Below are 23,115 nucleotides of genomic sequence, written 5' to 3' on the forward strand. Positions count from 1 at the left end.
AATTGAATTGGAACCAATTTTACAACACTTTTTAAAGTAGTTGATAAGCAAATTACTGCGGTCATTAAGCTAATCATGTGATTGTTAAGGGAATCCAGGTTCCTTAATGGGTTGTGTTTTTTTACCAAAAATTGGCAAAAAAAGATCACAAATTATGATCACATGACTGCAGGCTTCTGCAACCAGTTATAAATGTGAGCCGACTGAGAAAAAAATGCAAAAAGGGAAGATAAAAAGAAATATGAAGAAATAGTTTCTCAATGTTTTTGCAGCAAATACTAATTACTAATTACTAATTAAAATTACACCTTACTCTTTGGTTACAAAAGAAAAAGCTCTCTTTTTTCTACTATCTAGTGTGTGTTTTTTCTAATCATCAAACCTCACAAATCATAAGTTCATTTTTTTTTCATACCAAAGGTCTGTAAGCGGAGGCCCTTAGATTCATAGTAGTTTAGTTCAGGTAGTCCTCTACCTATTACTATAATTGAGCCCAAAATTTCTGTTGTTAAGTGAGACATTTGTTAAGTGAATTTTGCCCCATTTTAGGACCTTTCTTGCCATAGTTGTTAAGTGAATCTGGCTTCCCCATTGATTTTGCTTGTCAGAAGGTCGCAAAAGGGGATCATGTGATCTTGGAGCCACTGCAACGGTCATAAATATGAACTGAAGCAGCTGAATTTTGATTACATGACCACAGGGATGCTGCAAAGTTCACAACTTTGAAAAACAGACATAAGTCACATTTTTCAGGGCTGTTGTAACTTTGAACGGTCATTAAACGAACAATTGTAAGTTGAGGACTACCTGCACATGCAGTTTGGAGGGAATTGCGTTGATAATTTCTTTGAACTCCACTTACTTCATGCTCGTTCAGGTCTTGCCCCAAAGAGAGAATACTTTTCAGAGCTGCAGCAACCACTTTCTTTCGTTTCTGCAGGAAATTATTTTCATCTGAGCACAGACCATATCCAAGGCGCACATCAGGAGCTTTTGGTCTTTTAAACAACAACCCCTGGGTCCTAAGGTAGACAAGGATATCCATTATAAATGTTGCTGCATTGCATTGGCTTAAATCTAGCAAAGACACATTTATTAATCTCTGGGAGGACTAAACATATGCAACTCATTGTGTCAACCTATCAAGAGCCTTGAAAAGAACAAATAGCTTCATTGTGAAACATTACAATATCAGGGCCACGACGACTCCTTTTGCAACAACCTGGACAGACAATTAACCAGGCATATGTAGAGAAACAGGGTAATGACCAGAAGCCAGCATGGATTCATTAACAATGGGTCATGTCAAACAAATCTTATGGACAATATAACTAAGCTGACAGACCAGACTACAATCATTTAAATTTCACTAAGGCATTGGATAAAGTAGCTCAGAGCTTTTCAACCTTTTCACCCATTGTACCACTTTTAGGATATGGCAACATCCGAGTACCACCAGTCACCTAGCAAGGTGTCAAAAACCTGATGACCAAATAAAAGGAAAAAAGAAAAAAGTGATGAAGTACAGGTAGTCCTCGACTTACAACAGTTCCCTTGGTGACTGTTCGAAGTTACAATGTCACTGAAAAAGTGCCCTCCAAGCCACAGCCGAGCAAGACACCTCCCTGCCCGACCAGGGACACTCTTCCTCCTGTCTGAGGATTTCATTGTTGTGAACATTTCTGTTGTGGATTGGCAGCGGGGATGGGGTGTGGGGTGTGTTTGGTTTTTATTTCGCCTGTCAGCTGGGTGGTTGCAGCAGGTTTTGGTCACTTCACATGACCCTGGGACACTGTGACCATCATAAATATGAATCATAAATATGATGCCAAGCATCTGATTGGAAATCACAAGATCCTGGAGATGCGGCAACAACACATGATCACGTGAAGTACTAATACCACTTTACAATGCCTTGGTAAGGCCACACCTAGAATACTCCATCCAGTTTTGGTCACCACGATGTAAAAAAGATGTTGAGACTCTAGAAAGGGTACAAAGAAGAGCAACAAAGATGATTGGGGGACTGGAGGCTAAAACATACAGGGAACGGTTGGTGGAATTGGGTATGTGTAATTTAATGAAAAGAAGGACGAGGGGGGACATGATAACAGTGTTCCAATATCTCAGGGGCTACCACAAAGAAGAGGGAGTCAAGCTATTCTCCAAAGCACTTGAAGGCAGAACAAGAAGCAATGGATGGAAACTAGTCAAGGAGAGAAGCAACCTAGAACTAAAGAGAAACTTCCTGACAGTTAGAACAATTAACCAGTGGAACAACCTGCCTCCAGAAGTGGTGAATGCTCCAACACTGGAAGTTTTTAAGAAGAGACTGGACAGCCATTTGTCTGAAATGGTATAGGGTTTCCTGCCTTAGCAGGGGGTTGGACTAGATGACCTCCAAGGTCCCTTCCAACTTATTATTATTATTATTATTATTATTATTATTATTATTATTATTATTATTATTATTATTATTATTATTATTATTATTATTATTATTCCAGCTGATCGGCACTTCTTCTGTGCTCAGAAGTGCCAGAATTAGCGCCGAGCTCCAGCTGGAGCCTGGTGCTGATCCTACTGCTTCCGCTGAGCCCTGACAGCCCTGCAGCTCTAGCCGTCTCTTGCTCAGGTTTGCGTGGTGCTGCCACTGGTTGAACTCATTCCCCTCTCCCACTACCACTTTTCTAGGATCATCGCGTACCACCTGCCAGGTGCCAATGTACCACAGGTGGTACCTGTACCACTGGTTGAAAAGCCCTGAAGTAGATCATTGCCTCCTTCTTGATAAATTGGAACATTGAGCCCTATCCAACAAAATGTTATTCCATTCTGTGAAATGTAAATTTCTGCATTTAAGCAGGAAAAAAGTAGATGTATATGTACATGTCATAGGCAGTCCTCAACTTACTACCAGTTGTTTAACAATCATTCAGAGTTACAATGGATTCAAAAAATGTTATTTGTGGCACATCTTTGAAGTTATGATTGCCTCACTACCCCCATGGTCACATGATTGCATTTCGGGCATTTAGTAACCAGGTTGCGTTTATGATCAGCTGCAGCATCCTGGGGTCACATGATAATGTTTTGTGAGGGTTTTGGCTGCTTTGGGAGAAAAAATAGCCAAACCCCCGCAAATAAATAAGCTGGATTTAGAGTTAAGACCATGTGAGTCGCCTAATGATTAACAACCATTGTGACCCACTTAACAATCATCATAAAAACAGTTATAAAATTGAGTCCAGTCACATTATGTCTAGACTTATGACTCCAATAACTTACAACCAAAATTTTGGGATTAATTGTGGTCATAAGTCAACAATTACCTATATACAATATTTGTGAGATGAATCTGGTTATCTTGGTAGATTACAGATTGACCCATCAATGCACCACAATTGCCAAAAGAGCCAAGAAGTAACAAGGATGGTAACTTTAATTGTGTATGCCATCCAGAGTCACATGCAAACAAAATGGGTAACAATGAATGAACAAATGACCAAACGAATGAATGAATGGTTTAGCAAGCTGTCTGGATCCCATGTGTGTGTATGGGGCTTGACTCATTTGCGGAGCCCAGTTCCTCATAGGCTGCAGCCCGGTTCCAGTCCAGAATCTGTGGGCTGGGGACCCCTGGATTAGAAGACTTCCAAGGTCAGTCCAACCCCTATGATTCTATGATTCAATCAAGCTGTGTCACAGTGATTGAATGTATCTATTTCTTTTCCTTTGTTCCAATCTTGTGTGGCTGTTTGAAATCCTATAACTTCTCCAAATGTAGCCATTAGTTATCTCTAAATACATAATTTGAAAGGGTGCAGGAGATAGCAGGTGTAATGTATTGGCCTTTTGTATATGTTGTAAGTGTTTGCTCATGTTGCACTGCTTGCTAATTGCCTGCATTCAATTGCTAAGTTCTAGTTCACATATATGTTGTAACGGTTGCTAGCCAGCACAGACTGGTTGACTCCAGCTGGCTAAGTAGGTCTTTGGGCGGGAAACCTATGCTTCAAACCTATTGGTCGCCGCCTATTGGCCAACCGTATAAATAGCTGCGCAGCAGCTCCCTTGTTACTTCTGTTCTGTTTGACCTTCAATAAAGCATGTTGCTGTTTTGAACCTTCCGTCTTGCTCAATGCCGGCAAAGAACTGGCTACACAACAGCAGGTGTTCTTAAATAATTACAGCTTTCACAGTTTTCCATCACAGAATATCTCCATTAAGACCAAAAGAATTAGACAATATGTGTGAAGTTATTGTTCAGGATTAGAAAATGTCTCCTTACCATTCCTTTGCCTTCACACTCAAATCAATTATTTTGTCCTAAAAAAAGTAAGGAATAAAAGATGATTAAATGCGAGATGATGTTTTATGCTTTCATTTCTTTCAACCTCAGAAGACATTTCATTTTCTCAATAATTGATACCTTTGTGGTGACTCAATAAGAGTTCCAGTGCAAAGAATTAAGCACAAGCAATTGCCCTCATCCTAAAGCACTGCAAATTGGAAGCTTTATCTTAGAATTGGATAAATTAAGTCACATATATCCCACTAGATCCAAGTTTTAGCATAGAACAAAGAATTAAAGAATCAAACAGATTTACCAGATATAAATTGATGAAGACATTAGAAAAGCTATCTAACAAGACTTCAGTTAGTCATAGGTTCATAATTACATTGTAGATCTTTGTTTTTTATTAATTTTTTATTTAAATTATGCAGATTGAAAAAACAACAATTAGAGATTTACTTCAGGATTGACTAGTGATCAAAATAACTGTTGAACCTAATCATAATGCAATAAGTGAAGCTTAGCTGAAATAATTTATGAGGAAAATTTGGTAAATCTGAAACACTTTAATCAATTATATCCTCCCTCCTCTCTGGTGCTGCATAATGCTACAAAACTTAGCATATTCCAGACTATACTTAAAAGTTACATCAAACAACAGGAATAATAAAAAAGAATTTAAAAAATATTCCTATGAAGCTGATGGTACAAATGGCATGTTAGAAGCCAAAAACATTGAACATTATGATATAGTCACATATGTGAAGTCACTGGCCCTCTTTGCCCAATTTTTGCCCACTCTTGATACCCATGTTTTCATATTATCCCTTTGAACTAAAAGTATATTTGCATATTTTTGTCCTAAAAAGGCAACAGCTGATTCTCACCTGTGTTATCTTCACTTTCTCATTTATTGGAAGTGAGTTCAAGGGAACTGTTGTTGATTCATTACTTTCTCTGGAAATCTGCATATAAAATAAGTTTTGCTGGTTAATACCGCAATAAAGTCATTTGAATTTGAATAAATAAGTTAATGTCTGTTAGGAAAAAGGTGTGACAAGGAATTGACTGGGGCTAAAATAGCTGTGGTAATCATGAAGGAATATTTGATGCCCAGGAAGTAGAATGACCACTGGTTGTCTCACCACTAATTTCCTTCAAGCTATTTAAGCAGGGACTTCAGCAACTTTGGGCTTGTTCTGATTTTTGGAAGTGTTCTAGATTGACTACTGATGGCAGTCCATATCTCAGCCCAAAGCATCAAATTATAAGGTATTATAATTATAATTACAATAATTATAAGGTATTCCCACCCAATCCCCAAAGTCACATTTGTACTGACTGATAAGCATTCTCAAACAGATGCCAAGAAATTGACCATTGTGACCAATTATTATTATTAGCATATGAGGCTATTTCAATATCCAGGAGACCACAATGCAATTGTAGAGTAGCAGTTTGGCTTGCCAAGGTACCAGCTCTGTTATAGTACATGCTTGCACCCTTTCCAAAGTGCAACACAGGAGGGTCAGTTGGCCTCACAACAGAGAGAAAGTATGGCTCTTCCTGCAGCATCACCCAAGGCCCCCTCTCTTCCTGGACTGCCTCACAAGTAGGTGCTGCAACCAGGAATTTTCAGAGCCCTCAGGAATTTGACTGCATGCACAGAGCACCAGCTCCTCTCCCCACCCAAGTGGTACCTATCTAGTTACTTGCGTAGGTGGACAGAAGCTGAGGCAAGTGACAGGAGCCTACCCTGCCATTCCAATGTTTGGGCTCGAACCACGGAGCTGAGACCATCTCCAGAATCATTAAGCCACTGAGCATCTTACCTCATTCCCACCAATGAGGCTGTATATAAAAAAATGATGCTCCAACCACTACCCCAGTCCTGTCTCAATATTGCCAATATTGTTTTATGGGGTGGGGTAAAAATAGGTATCAGTGTTAAAGACAACAAGCTGTGCCTTAAATCCAGCAGTCAGGACTGGGGAACAGTATCAAGGTGGAAGAGTTTATTTGCAAAGTTTCCCCTGGAACAGCAGTTGAAGCAGAAGTTAAGTGGCTCAGCTGCTGGAGGCCTCCCTGGCCCAACAAAGTCATGGAGACACAGCTATGCAACACACTCTCAGATAGGCACAGGCTATAAGCATGGAGACAAGCAACTTACTGCACAGAACTGCCTTGGCAATTCAATGTTAAGCTCTGATTGGTTGTATTTGATATAGTGAAATTTAGCAGGAGAAGCAGGGCAAAGCCAGTAACCTAAATTGAGATTTTGAGCTTCTTCATAGGATCCACCAACTGAAAGAGTAAAAGTTCTTTCTAAATGAAAGACAAAACAAGACTGAGATTAATTAATGCTCCTATGAAAATATGCACAAACATTGAAAATGCCATTTAGATTCCTTGATTAATGAAAAAAATTCTTGATAAGAAAGAAAAAGAAAAAAGAGAGAGGAGAGGAGAGGAGAAGGGGAAGGGGAAGGAAAAGGAAAGATATTTTTGTAAATTGCCCCTTTAATCCCCAACCCCAACTCCATACTATTTTGAAGACTACTTAATGCTTTTTAGGAAATGCAGAATTTAACAAGAACCAAGGAAATTAATCCCCCTCTTCTTTCTGTGATGAAACCTTCATTCCTGATCATTTGATTCAATCATTAGATTGGAGAAGCAACATAAATCGAACTCATATTCTGTCTGTATGTGGATTCCAGCATCACACATTAGGGATCCCTTTAGAATATGAAGGTTATCAAATCATGCAAAAGGGTTCCGAGAGATATTTAAAAGTTTATCTAAGAGTACTTGTAACAGACCAAAATTAGATACTGAAAACAATGAATTATCAAGAAATTAATAACCATCTTCACGATTGGCCATTGCCACAAGATAGAGTAAGATGACATATATGGAAGCTGACTTCCTTTAGTATCCTCCCAGCCACCCCAGCGTTGAAAGATATTGCTCTGGTATTGAAGTGACATACAACTGCCAAGGGGAAGGAGATGTCATGTGATCCTTTGCCTCAGGCATCTAATTTTCATAGGCCGCTCCAGATTCTCTCATTTTATTGCCAGATTAGAATATGCAAGGAAACTGTACCCCTGAAAAGGTAAGGTGGGTATTGCCCCTGTGTTAAGTAATAGAGTTCAACATAGATCTAGGATGCAAAAAGATTTTTATTCTCAAAACATGAATTATTCAGAATTTGCTCTATCAGGATGAAATTAAATAGCATATTGTAATTACTTGGCAGTACATATCAAAAGGGGTATTACTTTCCACTGGATGTTGCATCCTTTATTGCATTTTCACAAAAGCAATTCTTTATAACATCTTTGGGGAGGAGTGATAAAAAGGAGACAGATAAAGATCTGATCTTTTTCTATGAGATACAGATAGATCAGATCTTTTTCGATAGGTTTCGCCAATCCTGCACAACCATATGCTGCACCCCATTGTGGGGAGTTTATAACTGACCTAATTTTGCTAAATGTTGAACACTACAAACACAACCACAAAAAGTTCTGTGAAGCTTGGGATAGGCCACAGTTCACAATTGTTTTACATGTCTCTGATGAATGTTGTTGATGAGCTATGAATCTTAATTTTACATTTCTGTATTTCATCTGTACCATAAATTCAATAATAACCTTAGAGTAGATTCCCCCCTCTCTACTAACAGGAATAACATCTACTTTCCTTTCAGAATTGTAGTAACAATTTTGCTATTTTAATAGATTTGATTGCAACTGTTATATAAATGTTACATATACTTTTTAAAAGTTCAGTTGTCTTTTAAAATCCAAATAAATCAATTTTAATAAAGCTGTCCCATTATAGAAATAAATAAAAATAAATTGATACATATACTGGCATATTTTTATATACATATGTGTTATAGGACTTCTGAAAATGTATGAGAAATGGGGAAATAATTGCCCTTTTTCTGATCCCATTGGATCAGCAGAAAATGTTTTTCTAGATTTAATATAGTCAACTGTCTTATAGAGGCCTATAAAAATTTACATTTAAAATTAAATGGGGAAGGGAATGCCTAAAATAAATAGCAAAAATGACAGAATGTATTAATTATGTGTTCATATCAGCAATTATCCAAAAAGCTTTGAATGATAAGGCCCAAAATTGTTGAGTTTGTCAACAATTTCTAATAAAAGTCAAAATAATTATTATTATTATTATTATTATTATTATTATTATTATTATTATTATTATTATTATTATTATTATTATTATTATTATTATTATTTTATTTGTATACCGCCCTTCTCCCGAAGGACTCAGGGCGGTGAACAGGGCAATACATGTTAAAAGACAAGAATACAAAAATTAAAAGAGATTAAACAAGATGCCCAAGAACTATAACAATAAGTTAAATAGATAAAAAGCAATAAAAACCCAAACCCATCGCCCATCAGGCCAGGCCGGCTTGTTCGAACAGGTAAGTCTTTAGGTCGCGCCAGAAGGAGCGAAGGTCGGGCACCATCCGGAGCTCAACCAGAAGATGGTTCCATAAATCCGGGGCGCCCACAGAGAACGCCCTCCCCCTGGGGGCCACCAGTCGACATTCTTTGACCGGTGTCACCCTGAGGAGGCCCTCTCTGTGGGAGCGCACTGGGCGGAGGGAAGTTGATGCCGGCCGCAGGTGCTCCCTGAGGTATTCCGGACCCATGCCATGAAGGGCTTTGTAGGTCATTACCAGCACCTTGAATCTCACACGGAAGACAACTGGGAGCCAATGTAGCTCGTGGAGCAGGGGTGTAACATGGGAGTATCGGGAAACTCCCAACACAACTCTCGCGGCTGCATTCTGTACCAGTTGGAGCCTCCGAGTGGTCCTCAAGGGCAGCCCCATGTAGAGAGCGTTGCAGTAGTCCAAACGAGAGGTCACGAGCGCATGGGTGACCGTACGCAAGGCATCCCGGTCTAGATAGGGCCGCAACTGGCGCAAATTAATTTTGAATTTTGCTTTAGAGAAGATGTACTATTTGTCAATGTTTTACTTTTCTGGAATGTTACTAATGCAATTAAAATGTTTTTGAATGTTCCATAGGATCATAGCAGTTCAGTACAGATCAGGAAGGAAACAGCTTGCAGAGAGGAAAACAAGATACCAATCAGTTCTTCTTAAATAATATAAAAATCAAAAGTTGTATTTTACCTGGTAAGACACTTTTTCTTCTTCCCCCATTCACTTGAACTTCTAAACAGGCAACTTCACGAGACTGTATAAGATTTGTTATAAAAAAGTGCAATTAGAAAAGATGTGGTATGGGGCATTTTTATACATTTATACATTTTATACATTTTTATACTTCTATCCTATGAGTCTGTTATGCAGAATGACATGAAATTTAAGTGGTATAAAAGACATCAAGCCCTAAGAACAGGATTTATTTATAAGCCCTGTGATAACAATATGCACAAATGAAGCATATGAAGGAATAATTAAGCTTAGTGTTTTTAATTTTTTGAAACATTTTCCCTTTCTACCCTGTAGTCAATTTCCATTTGTTTCCAGATTGCAAGATATGTTTCATGGTTGGCTTTTCTAAGTTTAGAATTTAAATTTACAAGTATTTGAGTAAATCTTTCCCCAGCAACAAGCAGCCCTAGTAGGTATGAAAGAAAGGCTAGCAGAGCCATCCTACTGCCCCCAGGCCGTTAAAACTGTGTGATCAGATAATACAACATCTAAAAGTATGTCCAGCTCATCTGCTTGTTTCCTGTCTTCCAAAGTATCTGCGTGTCTTGAAATAGTAGAGACAGAGGAGATTCCTGGATTTTATACTTCAGAAATGGGCTCAACTTGTAATTTGTTTTTCAATTATCTATTTGAATCCACTCAGTTACTCATTTTTCTTCACTCTGGAACAATTTGAATCATTTCTGTATCCAAGATAATCTAATTCATATGTTTGCTATATTATTATTTTAGATTTTTTTTTAATTCCTCATTATTACTTTATAGGTAACTCAAAGTGGTGAATATACATAAAACTCTTTCTATCTCCTGTGCTGCCACATTCCCCACAACAACCCTGTGAGTTGGGCAGGGCTGAGAGTGTCTGGCCCATTCCTGTCAGACTGTAACTAAATGTTTGGTTCATTTTTTTTATTTTGTTTCTTTTTTTCTCTTCCATGCATGCTTTTCTCTCTGCCTTTCTTTTTATTCTTTACTGTTTTGCTTGATAAATTTGGACAGGTACAATTTTATATGCTCGTTCTAATTCAGATAATCACACCAAATACAGAATTTAGGTCTTTTTTTTTCATTGTGACCTGGTTATCTTTATATTGGTGCTGTTGTTGTTATTTGCATCTTTCTTCCTGAAGGCAAGATCTTACAGACACACATGGCAACACATTGCTCAATTTTCCAACTAGGTATTGTCTTTTGAGCAATAGAAAAAATGCTCATCCAGACCTTGTAGTACAAACTCTTGTCCTAACCTTTTTAAGCCTTAGAACAAGCTATCGTAAGCAAATATCTATAAACATGACAATGTATTTTTATAATATATAAGTGCATAGAATAGGTTGAGGGTCAAAGCTTGATCTGAGTGCAATTTCTTGATAGCTGTCTTCATAAAGGTAAAGGTAAAGGTAAAGGTTCCCCCGCACATGCGTGCTAGTCGTTTCCGACTCTAGGGGCCGGTGCTCATCTCCGTTTCAAAGCCGAACAGCCAGCGCTTGTCCGAGGACATCTCCGTGGTCATGTGGCCGGCATGACTAGACGCCAAAGGCGCACGGAACGCTGTTACCTTCCCACCGTAGTGGTCCCTATTTTTCTACTTGCGTTTTTACGTGCTTTCGAACTGCTAGGTTGGCAGAAGCTGGGACGAGTAACAGGCGCTCACTCTGCTACGCGGCACTTGGGATTCAACCCACCAAACTGCCGACCTTCCGATCAACAAGCTCAGCGTCCTAACCCACTGAGCCACCGCGTCCCTTAGCTGTCTTCATACCAATATCAAAAAAGAATGCAGTACAAATATTTGCTGTTTTTTTTAGCCCTCAGACTGGGAAAGATCTGATATAGAAGCTTGCACTTAGAATGTCTCTTCTTGCCCAGGCATGTGTTTTAGTAAATTGTCCAAATGAACAAGTTCTAGCCAATCACCCAGAGGAATGTTAGGATGGACGGAAGCTGAGCATCCTTAGTTTAAGACCCTTCCCTTTCCCAGCTATTCAGTTCAAGAACTAGAGTAGAATAGCAAAATTACCACTAAGACTCCATTGGTAAGAATTTTTTCTGGAACTTCAGGGCTGAAAATGGAAAAAAATACACTATTTCAGTCAACGTTTTAACAAGCAGGGAAATATTCTGACATATTTGTAATCTTCCATGCGTCAACTCCATAGTTCACTGATTTAACTAGATATTCATCGGATTTAGTGAGGAGGATCATGTCTCCACCGAAGAGTATCTGGGCGTAGCTCAAAAGCCCTTTATATGGTATTCTTTCCAGAGAAAATGGAAGCAAGATGGAAGGGCTACTAGAGCTACTATGATCACGGATGAAAATGACACTCTTCTATTATTGCCAGATGAATTAAATCTGGATGCATATTGACAGTAGTATCTAGTAGGTAAGGTCTAAAGCAAGCTGTCTCTGCTGGTAATACTCTTTTATGGTTACAGTATTTGCTCTTACCAGCTCTCCATTATGAATTCAACCTCTAGTTCCTCCTTGCCCTGAAAATATAAAATAAATACAATGTTTCATATTTTTACACATTTCTGCACATTCCTTTAGGAATAAGCCCTTTTAATGCTTGAATTCTTCAATAAGGTTCCTTTGCAGAAACATACAATGCAACCAGGTCTTTCCCTACGAGCACCCACAAGTTAAATATAGATGATTAATTCAGGGAAATGACTATAACTGAACAAGCTAATACATTGTCTCTTATGTATATTTACTGAATATTGTACAGATAGAGTGATCTATATACCTAGAAGTAGAAAAGTAAAAACAAAATAAATATTTGTTGTAATTTTTTATATGTCAAATTTCAAACCAGAGATTTCAAATTTCAAACCAGTGTTGTTACAGACATCACAACAAATCAATAAAAACACCCAATTTGCATATAACTCATGTTATTATTTATCTCATCTTTGTGACTATGCTCTTGATAAAGGATCTGCTGTCAAAAATGAAAAAAAGAAATGGAAATAAATGGGGCAAATTAGTTTATTATTAATCTGTCTTAATTTAAAGGTTATTTGTATGGCTATCACTTTGGAGTGATATTGGTGTCCATGTTCCTGATTTGTCTAAAATTTCTCAAATCCAAACTGAAACATTTAAAGGAGAATGGATACAGCTCACATTAGTGATAACGTGGAGAAACATCTCCTGAGTTTTTCTTCTATTCTCCAAATCCTACATTTATCTTCTACCAGTCCTCATTTAGACTGCTGTAAAAAGTATTTGGTTTAGATGTATTTGTAATGGATTAAGAATTAAGCAGGTTGTTACTACATCTATTTGAATGTCCTATTCTTCATTGTTCAATCACCTGTCTGATGGCCTGTAGCTACCCTGACTTCCCATGCTTCCATTAAGTCCCAGGGAAAACCCATGTGGACTTTTCTGTAATGATTTTACTGTCATTACTGAAAATAAGTTCTGCCATTGAAAAGACTTTTTTAGCCCACAAATATAATCCAAAACAAAAGCTATTTTGACTAGCTGTAGATCATAAGTTACATATATTATATGAAAAATACTATCTTATGCAGACCACAAAACATCCACTTTTAATATGGCTCCACATTAGCAGAGCGAGAAGGTTGTGAAAACTAAGAGAAATGTGTCTTTTCCCTCAAGTGGAAGAAGCAAGCTTGTTAAGTTTAGCAATCACCTTTGGATTCAGCTGAAAGCTCAGGGGAACAGTTTCTCCAAGTTGGATTTTAGATACATCAAACAAAACAGTGAGTAGATGGTCATCTTCTGTAAGTTTGTCTTCATCATAGACATTAAATTCTAAAATATTCTGGAGAAAGCAACAACAAAAAGAACTTCAGAATTCTATCCATGACTTAGGCTAGCATCCTGCCTCAGCCTATTTTTCCCCCTTGATATTTCATTTGTTGTTAGGCAACACAAGAGTGAACATTTCTTTGCAATGGAGCAATTATAAATGGAGCAATTATACTGTATGTAGCAATAGCACTAACTAGCAATTAGTGCTATTAGTACTTAGCAGTAGCTTAGCTTAGCACTTAGTCCGGGGTAGGCAACCTCGGCTCTTTTATGACTCATGGACTTCAACTCCCAGAATTCCTGGGAGTTGAAGTCCATGAGTCATAAAAGAGCCGAGGTTGCCTACCCCTGCACTTAGCAATAGCATTGAGACTGGAAAAAGTGCAAAATAGAGGAACTCTGGAAAAAGTGCAAAGAAGAGCAACTAAGATGATAAAAGGCCTGGAGACAAAAACATATGAAGAACAGTTGCAAAAAAAATGAGTATGGGTAGTCTGGAGAAAAGAAGGACTAGGGGTGACATGATAGTAGTATTCCAGTATTTGAGGAGCCTCCACAAAGAAGAGGGGGGTCGAATTATTTTCCAAAGCACCAGAAGGCAAGACAAGAAAAAATAGATGGAAAATAATTGAGGACAGAAGCAACCTGGAATTAAGGAGAAACTTCCTAACAGTGAGAACAATTAACCAATGGAACTGTTTGCCTTCAGACACCATGGGTGCTTCATCACTCAAGGTTTTTAACAAGAGACTGGACACCCACTTGTCTGAAATGGTATAGGGCCTCCTACTTGAGCAGGCAGATGGGACTAGAAGAGCTCAAGGTTCTTTCCAGCTCTATTCTGATGGATTGATATACCACTTCATAGTGCTTTACAGCCCTCTCTAAGCAGTATACAGCCCCCAACAATCTGAGTCCTCATTTTACCAACCTCAAAAGGATGGAAGGCTGAATCAACCCCGAGTCACTCAGAATCGAACTTTTGGCAGCAAGCAGCGTTAGCTTGCAATACTGCCCTCTAACCACTGCTTAACCACTGCTCCAGTACATGACTTGTTTGTTTTTATTTATAATTGCAGATTCTGATTACATAATTGGTTATTGTATCCATAATCCATCAAACAATAATAGATTTCCATAGAACAGGAATAATAATAATAATAATAATAATAATAATAATAATAATAATAATAATAATAATAATAATAATAATAATAAAAAAAGGGACCTTGAAGGTCATTTAGTCCAGCCCCCTGCTCAGGAAGGAAACCCTATACCATTTCAGACAAATGGCTGTCCAGTCTCTTCTTAAAAGCTTCCAGTGTTGGAGAATTCACAGCTTCTGGAGGCAGGTTGTTCCACTGATTAATTATTCTAACTGCAGGAAATTTCACCTTAGTTCTAGGTTGCTTCTCTCTTTGGTTAGTTTCCATCCGTCGCTTTTTGTCTTGCCTTCAGGTGCTTTGGAGAATAGCTTGATTCCCTCTTTTGAGGGAGATATTGGAACACTGCTATATCGTCCTTCTCTTCATTAAACTAGACATACCAATTCCAGCAACCGTTCCTTATATGTTTTAGCCTCCAGTCCCCTAATCATCTTTGTTGCTCTTCTCTGTACTCTTTCTAGAATCTCAATTTACTTGCCAATAAAATGACATGGAACCCATGTGAAATTTAGCCCAGTAGCCTCAGATCCTATTGCACATACTGCAGTGTAATCATGGAAAAGTTCTATTTTATTAACATGAAATTAAATATGGATTTGTAGAGCTTTCCAGGAAACTTTTTTAAAATGCAAAAGGAACCAGATTTTATTTCTTTGTTTTTTGCCCAACTCCCAGTGACTCTGGGCAGGTTTTTTTTTAATCCGATTTATATCCTGCCCTTCTCCAAAGACTCAGGGCGGCTTACAATCTAAAGCACAAATCAATGTGCTTAGCAGTTTATATATAACTGCTATCCATCCAGGGAACAAACGTTTCTTACAAGTAAGAAATGGGGAGAAGTTAGGCCTACTCTGCCTTGAGGGTTTTCCCAGTTGTTTTGGTCTCTGTAGATTTGCACAAAGAACTCTCCACCTGTGTCTATAGATGGAATAAAGCTGTTGTGCCCAGACAGACACGTGGAGGCAACAGAGAAAATCTTGCAAATAAATGCACCATACAGTTAGGGTATTTCCATATGCTGTTTGAAATGCTTGAAAGATGAGTGCAAGAGACATCAGGGGTGTGTGTCGTTGTTTGTTGTGAGGCAACAAGGGAGGTGAAATGGCAAATTTCCACTGTTGCATTATGTCTTGCCTGCGGGCAGCAATGGGATTCAACCGGTTCGTACCACTTTGGCAGAACCGGTAGCTAATTTTTTGTTGACCAGGCCCAGAATGGACTTCCGATAGCAGCATCCACCCAGAGAACCGGTTGTTCACATATTTGAATCCCACCACTGCCTGAGGGTCTGATTCTTGAATACCCTTGGTAATTCATCTTTTGTTGAATGGATTGGTTCACAGTCAAGGCCTTTTGTTTGTTTGATGTTTACTTGAAGTGACATAGCAAGCAGAACTTGAAATATTGAGAGATATTGTTCTAAAAGTATGCAACCAGTCATGAATTTATCAAAACTAGTCTCCTTTCATAGTTTTAGCCTCTCTACGTTATTATTTGTATATTGAGCATAAAAGAGATTCCCCCCATCAAAAAAAATCTAAGAATTTCCTCATAGAAATTGGGCCTTCAATGGCATCTGATTGGAGTGGAGATGAATGTAAAAAAAAAAATCAGTATGGCAGCTGTGATCACACGATCAAAGCCCAGCCTTTTCTTAAATGTGTCAGAGATAAAGGAGGCAGGGTTTCAATTGCACAGTGACAGCTACCATCTTGGCTTCAAACAAGGACAGCCTGTCACACATGGTTCTTTCTAAATGTATTGGAACACAGCTCCAAGAATTACCTTACCTTTACTTTATTCTGAATTCTGAAATGAAAAGTTTCATTCCACACAGGATCCTTGGAATCTTTGATGGTCTGTGTCTTCATCCTTTTCACTGAAGCGGTAGGTAAGTATAAACTCACATAGCAGTCAGACTGGGTTACTGTACCAAAAGATACAGGCCTTTACTAATAACGTAGCAATGTGTCATGATTACATTCGAAGTTCTATCAGTTTCTCATTATGTAAAGTTATTTAGTCACATCAATTGAACCAATAGTAGATCCAAATAGAGGATAGTGGGAGAAAAAGGGGTTGAAGTCAGAAGAGATAGGACAGACATGGCTAGTCCACAATATATGGATTTAAAATACATTATTAGTAGATTGCAAAATAATAATTATGAACTTCCTTGGGGTAATGAACCAATCTAGTATAGAAACATACTCCAGCTGGAGAAAAGTGTTGTTGACATTTTTATAGTGGATTCATGATTCAAAATGTATAGGAACACTATTCAGGGTTTTCAAATTTCTTTGTTCATATAAGTACAACAACTTGTATATGTATTTTTGTTTTGTTTTAATGCCATGACCATCCCCAAAGGCTCTGGATAGCTAACATACATAACAAAGCAATCCCCCCCACAAATAAATTCATCCATAAAATAAATAAAATATAACATCAAAAATTATACAAAAAGAAAAAAAGAAGTATAAACAGGGATGATACTGTGCACCAGGGGGAGTAATACAACTTTTCTTTTGGGCCTAACCACACAAGCAAAGTCTTAATCTGCTTATCTTTTGAGTAGTATCTTTCAAAATTGGGTCAACTTTATGCTTTGGCTAGTTTACAGTAAATTGTTATGAGTAAAATGGCTGGATTTGGCTTTGTAATCAAGCAAACACCTACACAAGCTTGCAAAATGATAGACAGACAGTTAAGGATTTGAATTAACAACAGTTAACCTTTTATAACTGCCCATATGAAATTACATTAATACACAACACCCCTTTCCCCTAGATAACTTACACATTAAGAAAATGTACATAGTCTTGTAAATAGGCAGGCCGCTTCTGCAACCGTTCTGATCGCCACAGAGGTTCCCAGTCTACCAGCCCCCTTGACTGACTGGGAAGAACGGGGCTCTTTGACCCACTCACTTTGGGTAGACCGGTGTCTTTTCAGCTGAGTTGGCCGGGTAGACCTGTGCTTATGTTCATGGATGGAGCAGTTCCAGACAGACTTGGAAACTGGTCCACAAGGAAGTTCTGTTCTGTGGGCACAGTTCCTTCATTCAGTGGTGGCTCACCTGAGGCTAAAACATCCTCCATGTCTCTATGAGTCTTGCAAGCACCGGAAGACTCTGGCACGTTGCAGCTGTCAGGCAACTCCTGGCTCTCCTCTCTATCAGCGGCCAGGGTTTGATCAATGTGGCGGCGAACCACCCGACCATCTTCCAGAATCACTGCATATGACAGTGGTCCTGACACCTTTCAAACCACAGCTACCACCCACAGTGCCCCTTGTTCATAGTTCCTTGCCCAAACTTGGTTGCCAACTTGCAAGTTCCTCAGGGTCTTGGGCTGCACTGTATCCAATGCCACTCAGTCCAGATGGAGACGGTCCAGCTTCATGGTCAGCCGACATCCCCATCTCAGTTCCACTGGGCTGCGGCCCGTAGATGTGCAGGGAGTTGTATGCTGGCAGAGCAGAAAATCTGCCAACCGATGATGCCAATCTCCAGATGCTATTCTTTTTAGCAACTCCTTGGTCGTTCTGACCATGCATTCTGCTTGGCATTTGAGGCTAGGTGAAAGGGGGCTGATGTGGCATGTCTAATCACGTTAGTCCTTAAGAAGGACTGAAACTCAGAAGCAGTAAATTGTGCCCCATTGTCTGACACAATTACATCAGGTAAGCCATGCTTGGCAAAGATTCTGGACAGTTCCTGGATGGTCCTGGCAGTAGTCATAGTAGGGACAGGTGCTGTACTGGGGCTTAAGGCATTTCAGGTCTGGACTGCTGGCATACTTGGCATCCTTTCACTTGAGCCTCTATATCCTTATCCAACTCTGGCCACCACAGGCAGCTTCTCATGAGTGCCTTCATCCTGACTATTCCAGGATGTCCCTCATGCAGAGATTCTAAGACTCTAGTCCTTAATGTGTGTGGGACTATGACACGACTTCCTCAAAGAATGCAGCCCTTGTATGCTGATAACTCATCTTGTCTTGTGATGAAGCTGTGAAATTCTGTCCCAGGACTGGCTTCTGGCCACCCACTCAGCACCCAGTTCAAAACACAACTGAGTGTTTTGTCAGTGGCTGTTTCAGCAGTCACATCCCCTGCATGAAGGGGAGAGTCTGGCAGATCCTGGATTGCCAGGATGTGTGCAGCAGGTACGGGGTCTGGTTCTGAAGGAGGCAGGGGCAACCTGCTGAGTGCGTCAGCATGGCCCATTTCCTTGCCTGGCTTAGGGACTAGCCTGTAACTATAGGCTGCCATAAAGATTGACCACCTCAGCATCCTTGGAGAAAGGATCTGACAGGTTTGCTTGTCTGCAGTAAACAAACATAGAAGAGGCTTGTGATCTGTAAAGACCATAAATATGCACCCATAAAGGAAATTGTGGAATTTCTTTATTCCTGCCTCTATGGCCAATGCCTCCTTATTAATTTGTTTGTAATTCCTTTCCACAGGGGAAAGTGTCCTTGAATAGTATGCTATGGGAGCTTGCCTCCCATCAGCCATTAGATGGCTCCAAACTGCCTCTATCCCGTATGATGAAGCATCACATGCAATACTGATAGGCAGTTTCTCATTGAAATGTGTTAACACAGAGTTTGAAGACAGCATTGATTTGACTGCTTTGAAACTTTTTTCGTGGACGCTTGTCCACTGCCATGGTACCCTCTTATCCAGGAGCCTATGTAGAGGCTCTGCTAATGCAGCCTTATGAGGAAGGAAGGAATGGTAGAAATTGAGTAACCCTAAAAATGCCTGCAGCTCCCCCTTTGACTGAGGTCTGGGAGCCTGCTGAATAGCTTTAAGCTTTGAGTCAGCAGGGTGGATTCCGGGGGTGTCTATCGGGAATCCCAGGAACTCTGTGGAGTTCACACCTATTTGACATTTGTCTCTCTTGAGCTTCAGCCCCGCTTCGCAGAAGCACTGAAGAACAGCTCTTAGACGTTCTGCTAATATTTCTGCTGACTCCCCAGCTATTAGGACATCGTCAAAATAAGGACACACACCTAGAATATTTTTGAGTGTGCATTCCATCACGCTGTGAAAAAGCCCTGGGGCCACACTGACCCAAAACTGCAGGCGACAAACCCAAAATGCCCCTCTATGGGTAACTATTGTTTGAGCCTCTACCGTGGCATCATCCACAGGCAGTTGCTGATATGCCTGTGCCAGGTCCAACTTTGCAAATAAGCAACCTCCTTGTAATGAGGCCAGGATGTGGCTAACTACAGGTACATGTCATAAATCACGTTCACCAATTAGTTTTACAGATGAAGTTACATTTCCCCTTCTGTGCATGGCTAATCTTATTGTTGTGATTCAGGGTCAGCCTGTGGGTTCGGCAGTTGGGTCGGATGACTCAGATGAGGGGGAGGAGGGGGGTGTTGAAGAACTTGCTGATGATGGCTTTGAGGCTCCGCAGAGCCCCCAGCCAGGCCCCTCCTACCTGGTGGAGACCCAGCTGTGTGAGCCTGACAGTGTGGATGAAGATGACCCACAGCTGGCCCTGTTCAAGGACGCCCGACGCAGGAGGCAGTCAAGTAGGAGCAAGCAGAGGAAGGCTGTGGGGCTTCTCGGAAGGAGGCAAAGAGAGGCCACGGCCTGAACTCTTTATAAAGGGAATGTTTGGGGAGGGCTGGTTTGCTGAAAGCAACCGCTCCGATAGTGTTTCAAAGCTCCTGTATCTTGGTATGTGTTTTGTTTGTTTTTGTAATAAATTTGGCAGACGTATTCCAGCCTCTTGCCGTTTATAAAGGGGTTGCCTTTTCTGCAAGGCCGGTAGCAGGCTGGTACAGAACACTTATCTTCTCAAGATAGCTGTTTGAAATTTCCCTCTCTTCAAGATTCAAAGCGAAGCAGTTTAAACAAAAGGGTGTTTCGTATATTGTCAGTGCTAAAACATGTCAATGTTTGCAGCATTGACGCACTAGTCTTCTCAGAGTTTACATGATATTCAAAAGAGAGAGGTTTTCCCCATACGTCAGGTAGAGATGGTTCGTATCCCTATAGAAAGATGCTCTTTTGTGCACATAAACTGCCATCTAACCCTCAAATCACTTGGTTGAGCACAAGGCTTATATTTAATGGCATTACAGACATTTAACTAAGACTACTAAACAAGATGCTAATTATCACTCCTACTGGCGAGGCTGTGGCTTAATTGTGCTGCATAACCGGAAACACCAAAGCAAAAATATTCAGATAACAATACTTTTGACACGGTTGCTTCATAATATTCCTATTTTCTTAGAGGGACCCTGGTGGAAACTAACACTGAAATGAGGAGAAAGGTGAAACTGAATAGTCTTTTGTGGGGAGCAAGAGGCTGAAGGGAGATTCTCCCTAAATTTTGCAATATTTATTTAGTAGTTGTGCAGTGTGTGTGCTTCAGTCTGGCAAGATTCATCTCTCTAGGTGAGCAACAAAAATATATTGATCTCATCAGTCCATTGTGCCCTTTCTGGTTCCTTGCACCTGACGTGGACATTTTTAAAAAGTAGACTAATCAAACAGCTGATGATGAAACTCACATTAATTTGATTAAGGATCATGGACTTCAACATGCTGGTGTGCTAATTAAGAGACTCCTTTGCTTTCAACCATTTTATATTAAGCTAACAGAGAAATTATACTAGCTCCAATTTCCCTGAAAAGCCATATCATACTTGTTGACATGCTAAAATATTCAAACACAATTTGTAACACTATGAAAAATCCACCCTGATGTTCCAAAATTAGCTGAATTCGGAGCATTCTTAAATAAGAGTGTCAATTTTACCTACTACCATATTCCAGAAGATTCATATGGAGAGTTATTACTAAGTTATTTCTTAAAAGGAGAAATCTCTCTGCATGTCCAGCCTTTCCATCCATCATCCCTTCATGGATGTGACTAAGCAGTGAACCTGGTTAGAGATAGAGAACCTGGAAATAAATTAGAAGCAATGGCTATATCACTCATAGGCAAGCAACAACTCTGTTCTGTTGAAGGGAAAAGTTAGTGGGCAGAAAAAGTTCTGATAGTTTCAAGTCACAGAATACTACATTTACTGCCCTGAACTCATGAAGATGTTATATAATCCTAAAAAATAATAAAAATGCTCGATCTCCAGAATGTTTGAATTGGTCATCAGCTTACAGCTGTATCAGCCTAAACAGTAGAAGTGAAATCCTATACAAAAACGATGAATCAGCCACAATATCTGTGAGTATATATGATGGATGTTCTATCTACAAATCAAATGTGAGTGGTTTCAGAAGCGAGGTTGGTACAGCAGATTGATAGGGAGGAAAAATATGTCAAAAGGTTAAGGAAAAGTTGTATTGTTTTATTGATTTATTGATTTATATCAAATTTAGGCAATGTCCATCTCACTATCTAAGTGACTTTGGGCATACCTGGAGAAAATAAGATGCACCATATCGGTTGAGATTTAGATTTAAAAGGCAAGTACCAAAGCAAACTGGTTCTGCCATATCCTGTAAAGAAAGGTGGGAGGAATGGAAATCAAATCATCTTCTAAGATGGCGTGTGAGTACCTTTTTTCCATTTTTCAAACAAGTTAATAATCAGTCCTGTTGAGATCCTGCAAGCACAAACTGTCCACACATCTGCCTCCACAATTCATTTTAATATCATGTCATCTCTGTTTCCTAATTATGTGTCGTTCCTTAATCAAGTCTGATCACATGGAATTCTTGTTTCCTCACCACCCAGGCTTAGAGTTGCAGTGGTGAACTGAAATATGTAGGGCAAGAATCAGAAGAAGCATAAAAGGTAAAGGTAAAGGTTCCCCCGCACATGCGTGCTAGTTGTTTCCGACTCTAGGGGCCGGTGCTCATCTCCGTTTCAAAGCCAAAGAGCCAGCGCTTGTCCGAGGATGTCTCCGTGGTCATGTGGCCGGCATGACTAGATGCCAAAGGCGCACGGAACGCTGTCACCTTCCCACCGTAGTGGTCCATATTTTTCTACTTGCATTTTTACGTGCTTTCGAACTGCTAGGTTGGCCGAAGCTGGGACGAGTAACAGGCGCTCACTCTGTTACGCGGCACTCAGGATTCGACCCGCCAAACTGCTGACCTTCTGATCGACAAGCTCAGCATCCTAACCCACTGAGCCACCGCGTCCCTTAGAAGAAGCATATACAAGGGCAATTCGGAAATAAACCTCCATTTGGTTATCAATGACAGACACTCGCAGATATAGAACTTTTATTATACACATTAGAAAACTACAACATTAGGTTACTTTTTGACATAATCACCATTCAAATTGAGGCACTTGTCATAACGTTTTACAAAGTTTGAAATTCCTTAGTAGTAGTTACTTGGCACCAAATCTGGGCTATGGGGGTGAGGAGGGAGATCAAAAACATTCGAACAGAACTGCTTCAAAAGTTTTTGGGTGCATCTAGTGGTGTGCAGGTGAGCATTATTGTGAACCAACACCACACCGGAAGTCAGCATGCCCCGATGCCACAGTGGAAGTGGTGCCATAGAAAATCCCCCTCAAATGTGAAGATGACAAAGGAGCACTGCTAGTGAAGTTCATGGAGCATGGTTCGAACATCAGTTCAGAAGTCTACTGTGAAACATTACAAAAACTCAGACGAGC

The 23,115-nt window shown here is 39.8% G+C and overlaps 1 protein-coding gene across 1 annotated transcript in view; it reads right to left on the reverse strand.

The window, feature by feature from the left end:
- The window catches only part of LOC308678508 (cytosolic phospholipase A2 epsilon-like), a gene marked incomplete at both ends in the record, with an annotated part of 52,326 nt that overhangs the window by 13,363 nt on the left and 15,848 nt on the right, over positions 1-23,115 (reverse strand). The window contains 9 exons of the mRNA XM_081345725.1: positions 863-1,022; positions 4,292-4,329; positions 5,185-5,262; positions 6,468-6,622; positions 9,486-9,549; positions 11,551-11,593; positions 11,983-12,023; positions 13,199-13,330; positions 16,277-16,413. Coding sequence (XP_081201851.1) covers positions 863-1,022; positions 4,292-4,329; positions 5,185-5,262; positions 6,468-6,622; positions 9,486-9,549; positions 11,551-11,593; positions 11,983-12,023; positions 13,199-13,330; positions 16,277-16,413 — 848 coding nt within the window. The remainder of the gene's footprint in view (positions 1-862; positions 1,023-4,291; positions 4,330-5,184; positions 5,263-6,467; positions 6,623-9,485; positions 9,550-11,550; positions 11,594-11,982; positions 12,024-13,198; positions 13,331-16,276; positions 16,414-23,115) is intronic.

Source organism: Vipera berus, assembly GCF_964194415.1.
Source record: "Vipera berus genome assembly, chromosome: 1".
NCBI lineage: Eukaryota > Metazoa > Chordata > Lepidosauria > Squamata > Viperidae > Vipera > Vipera berus.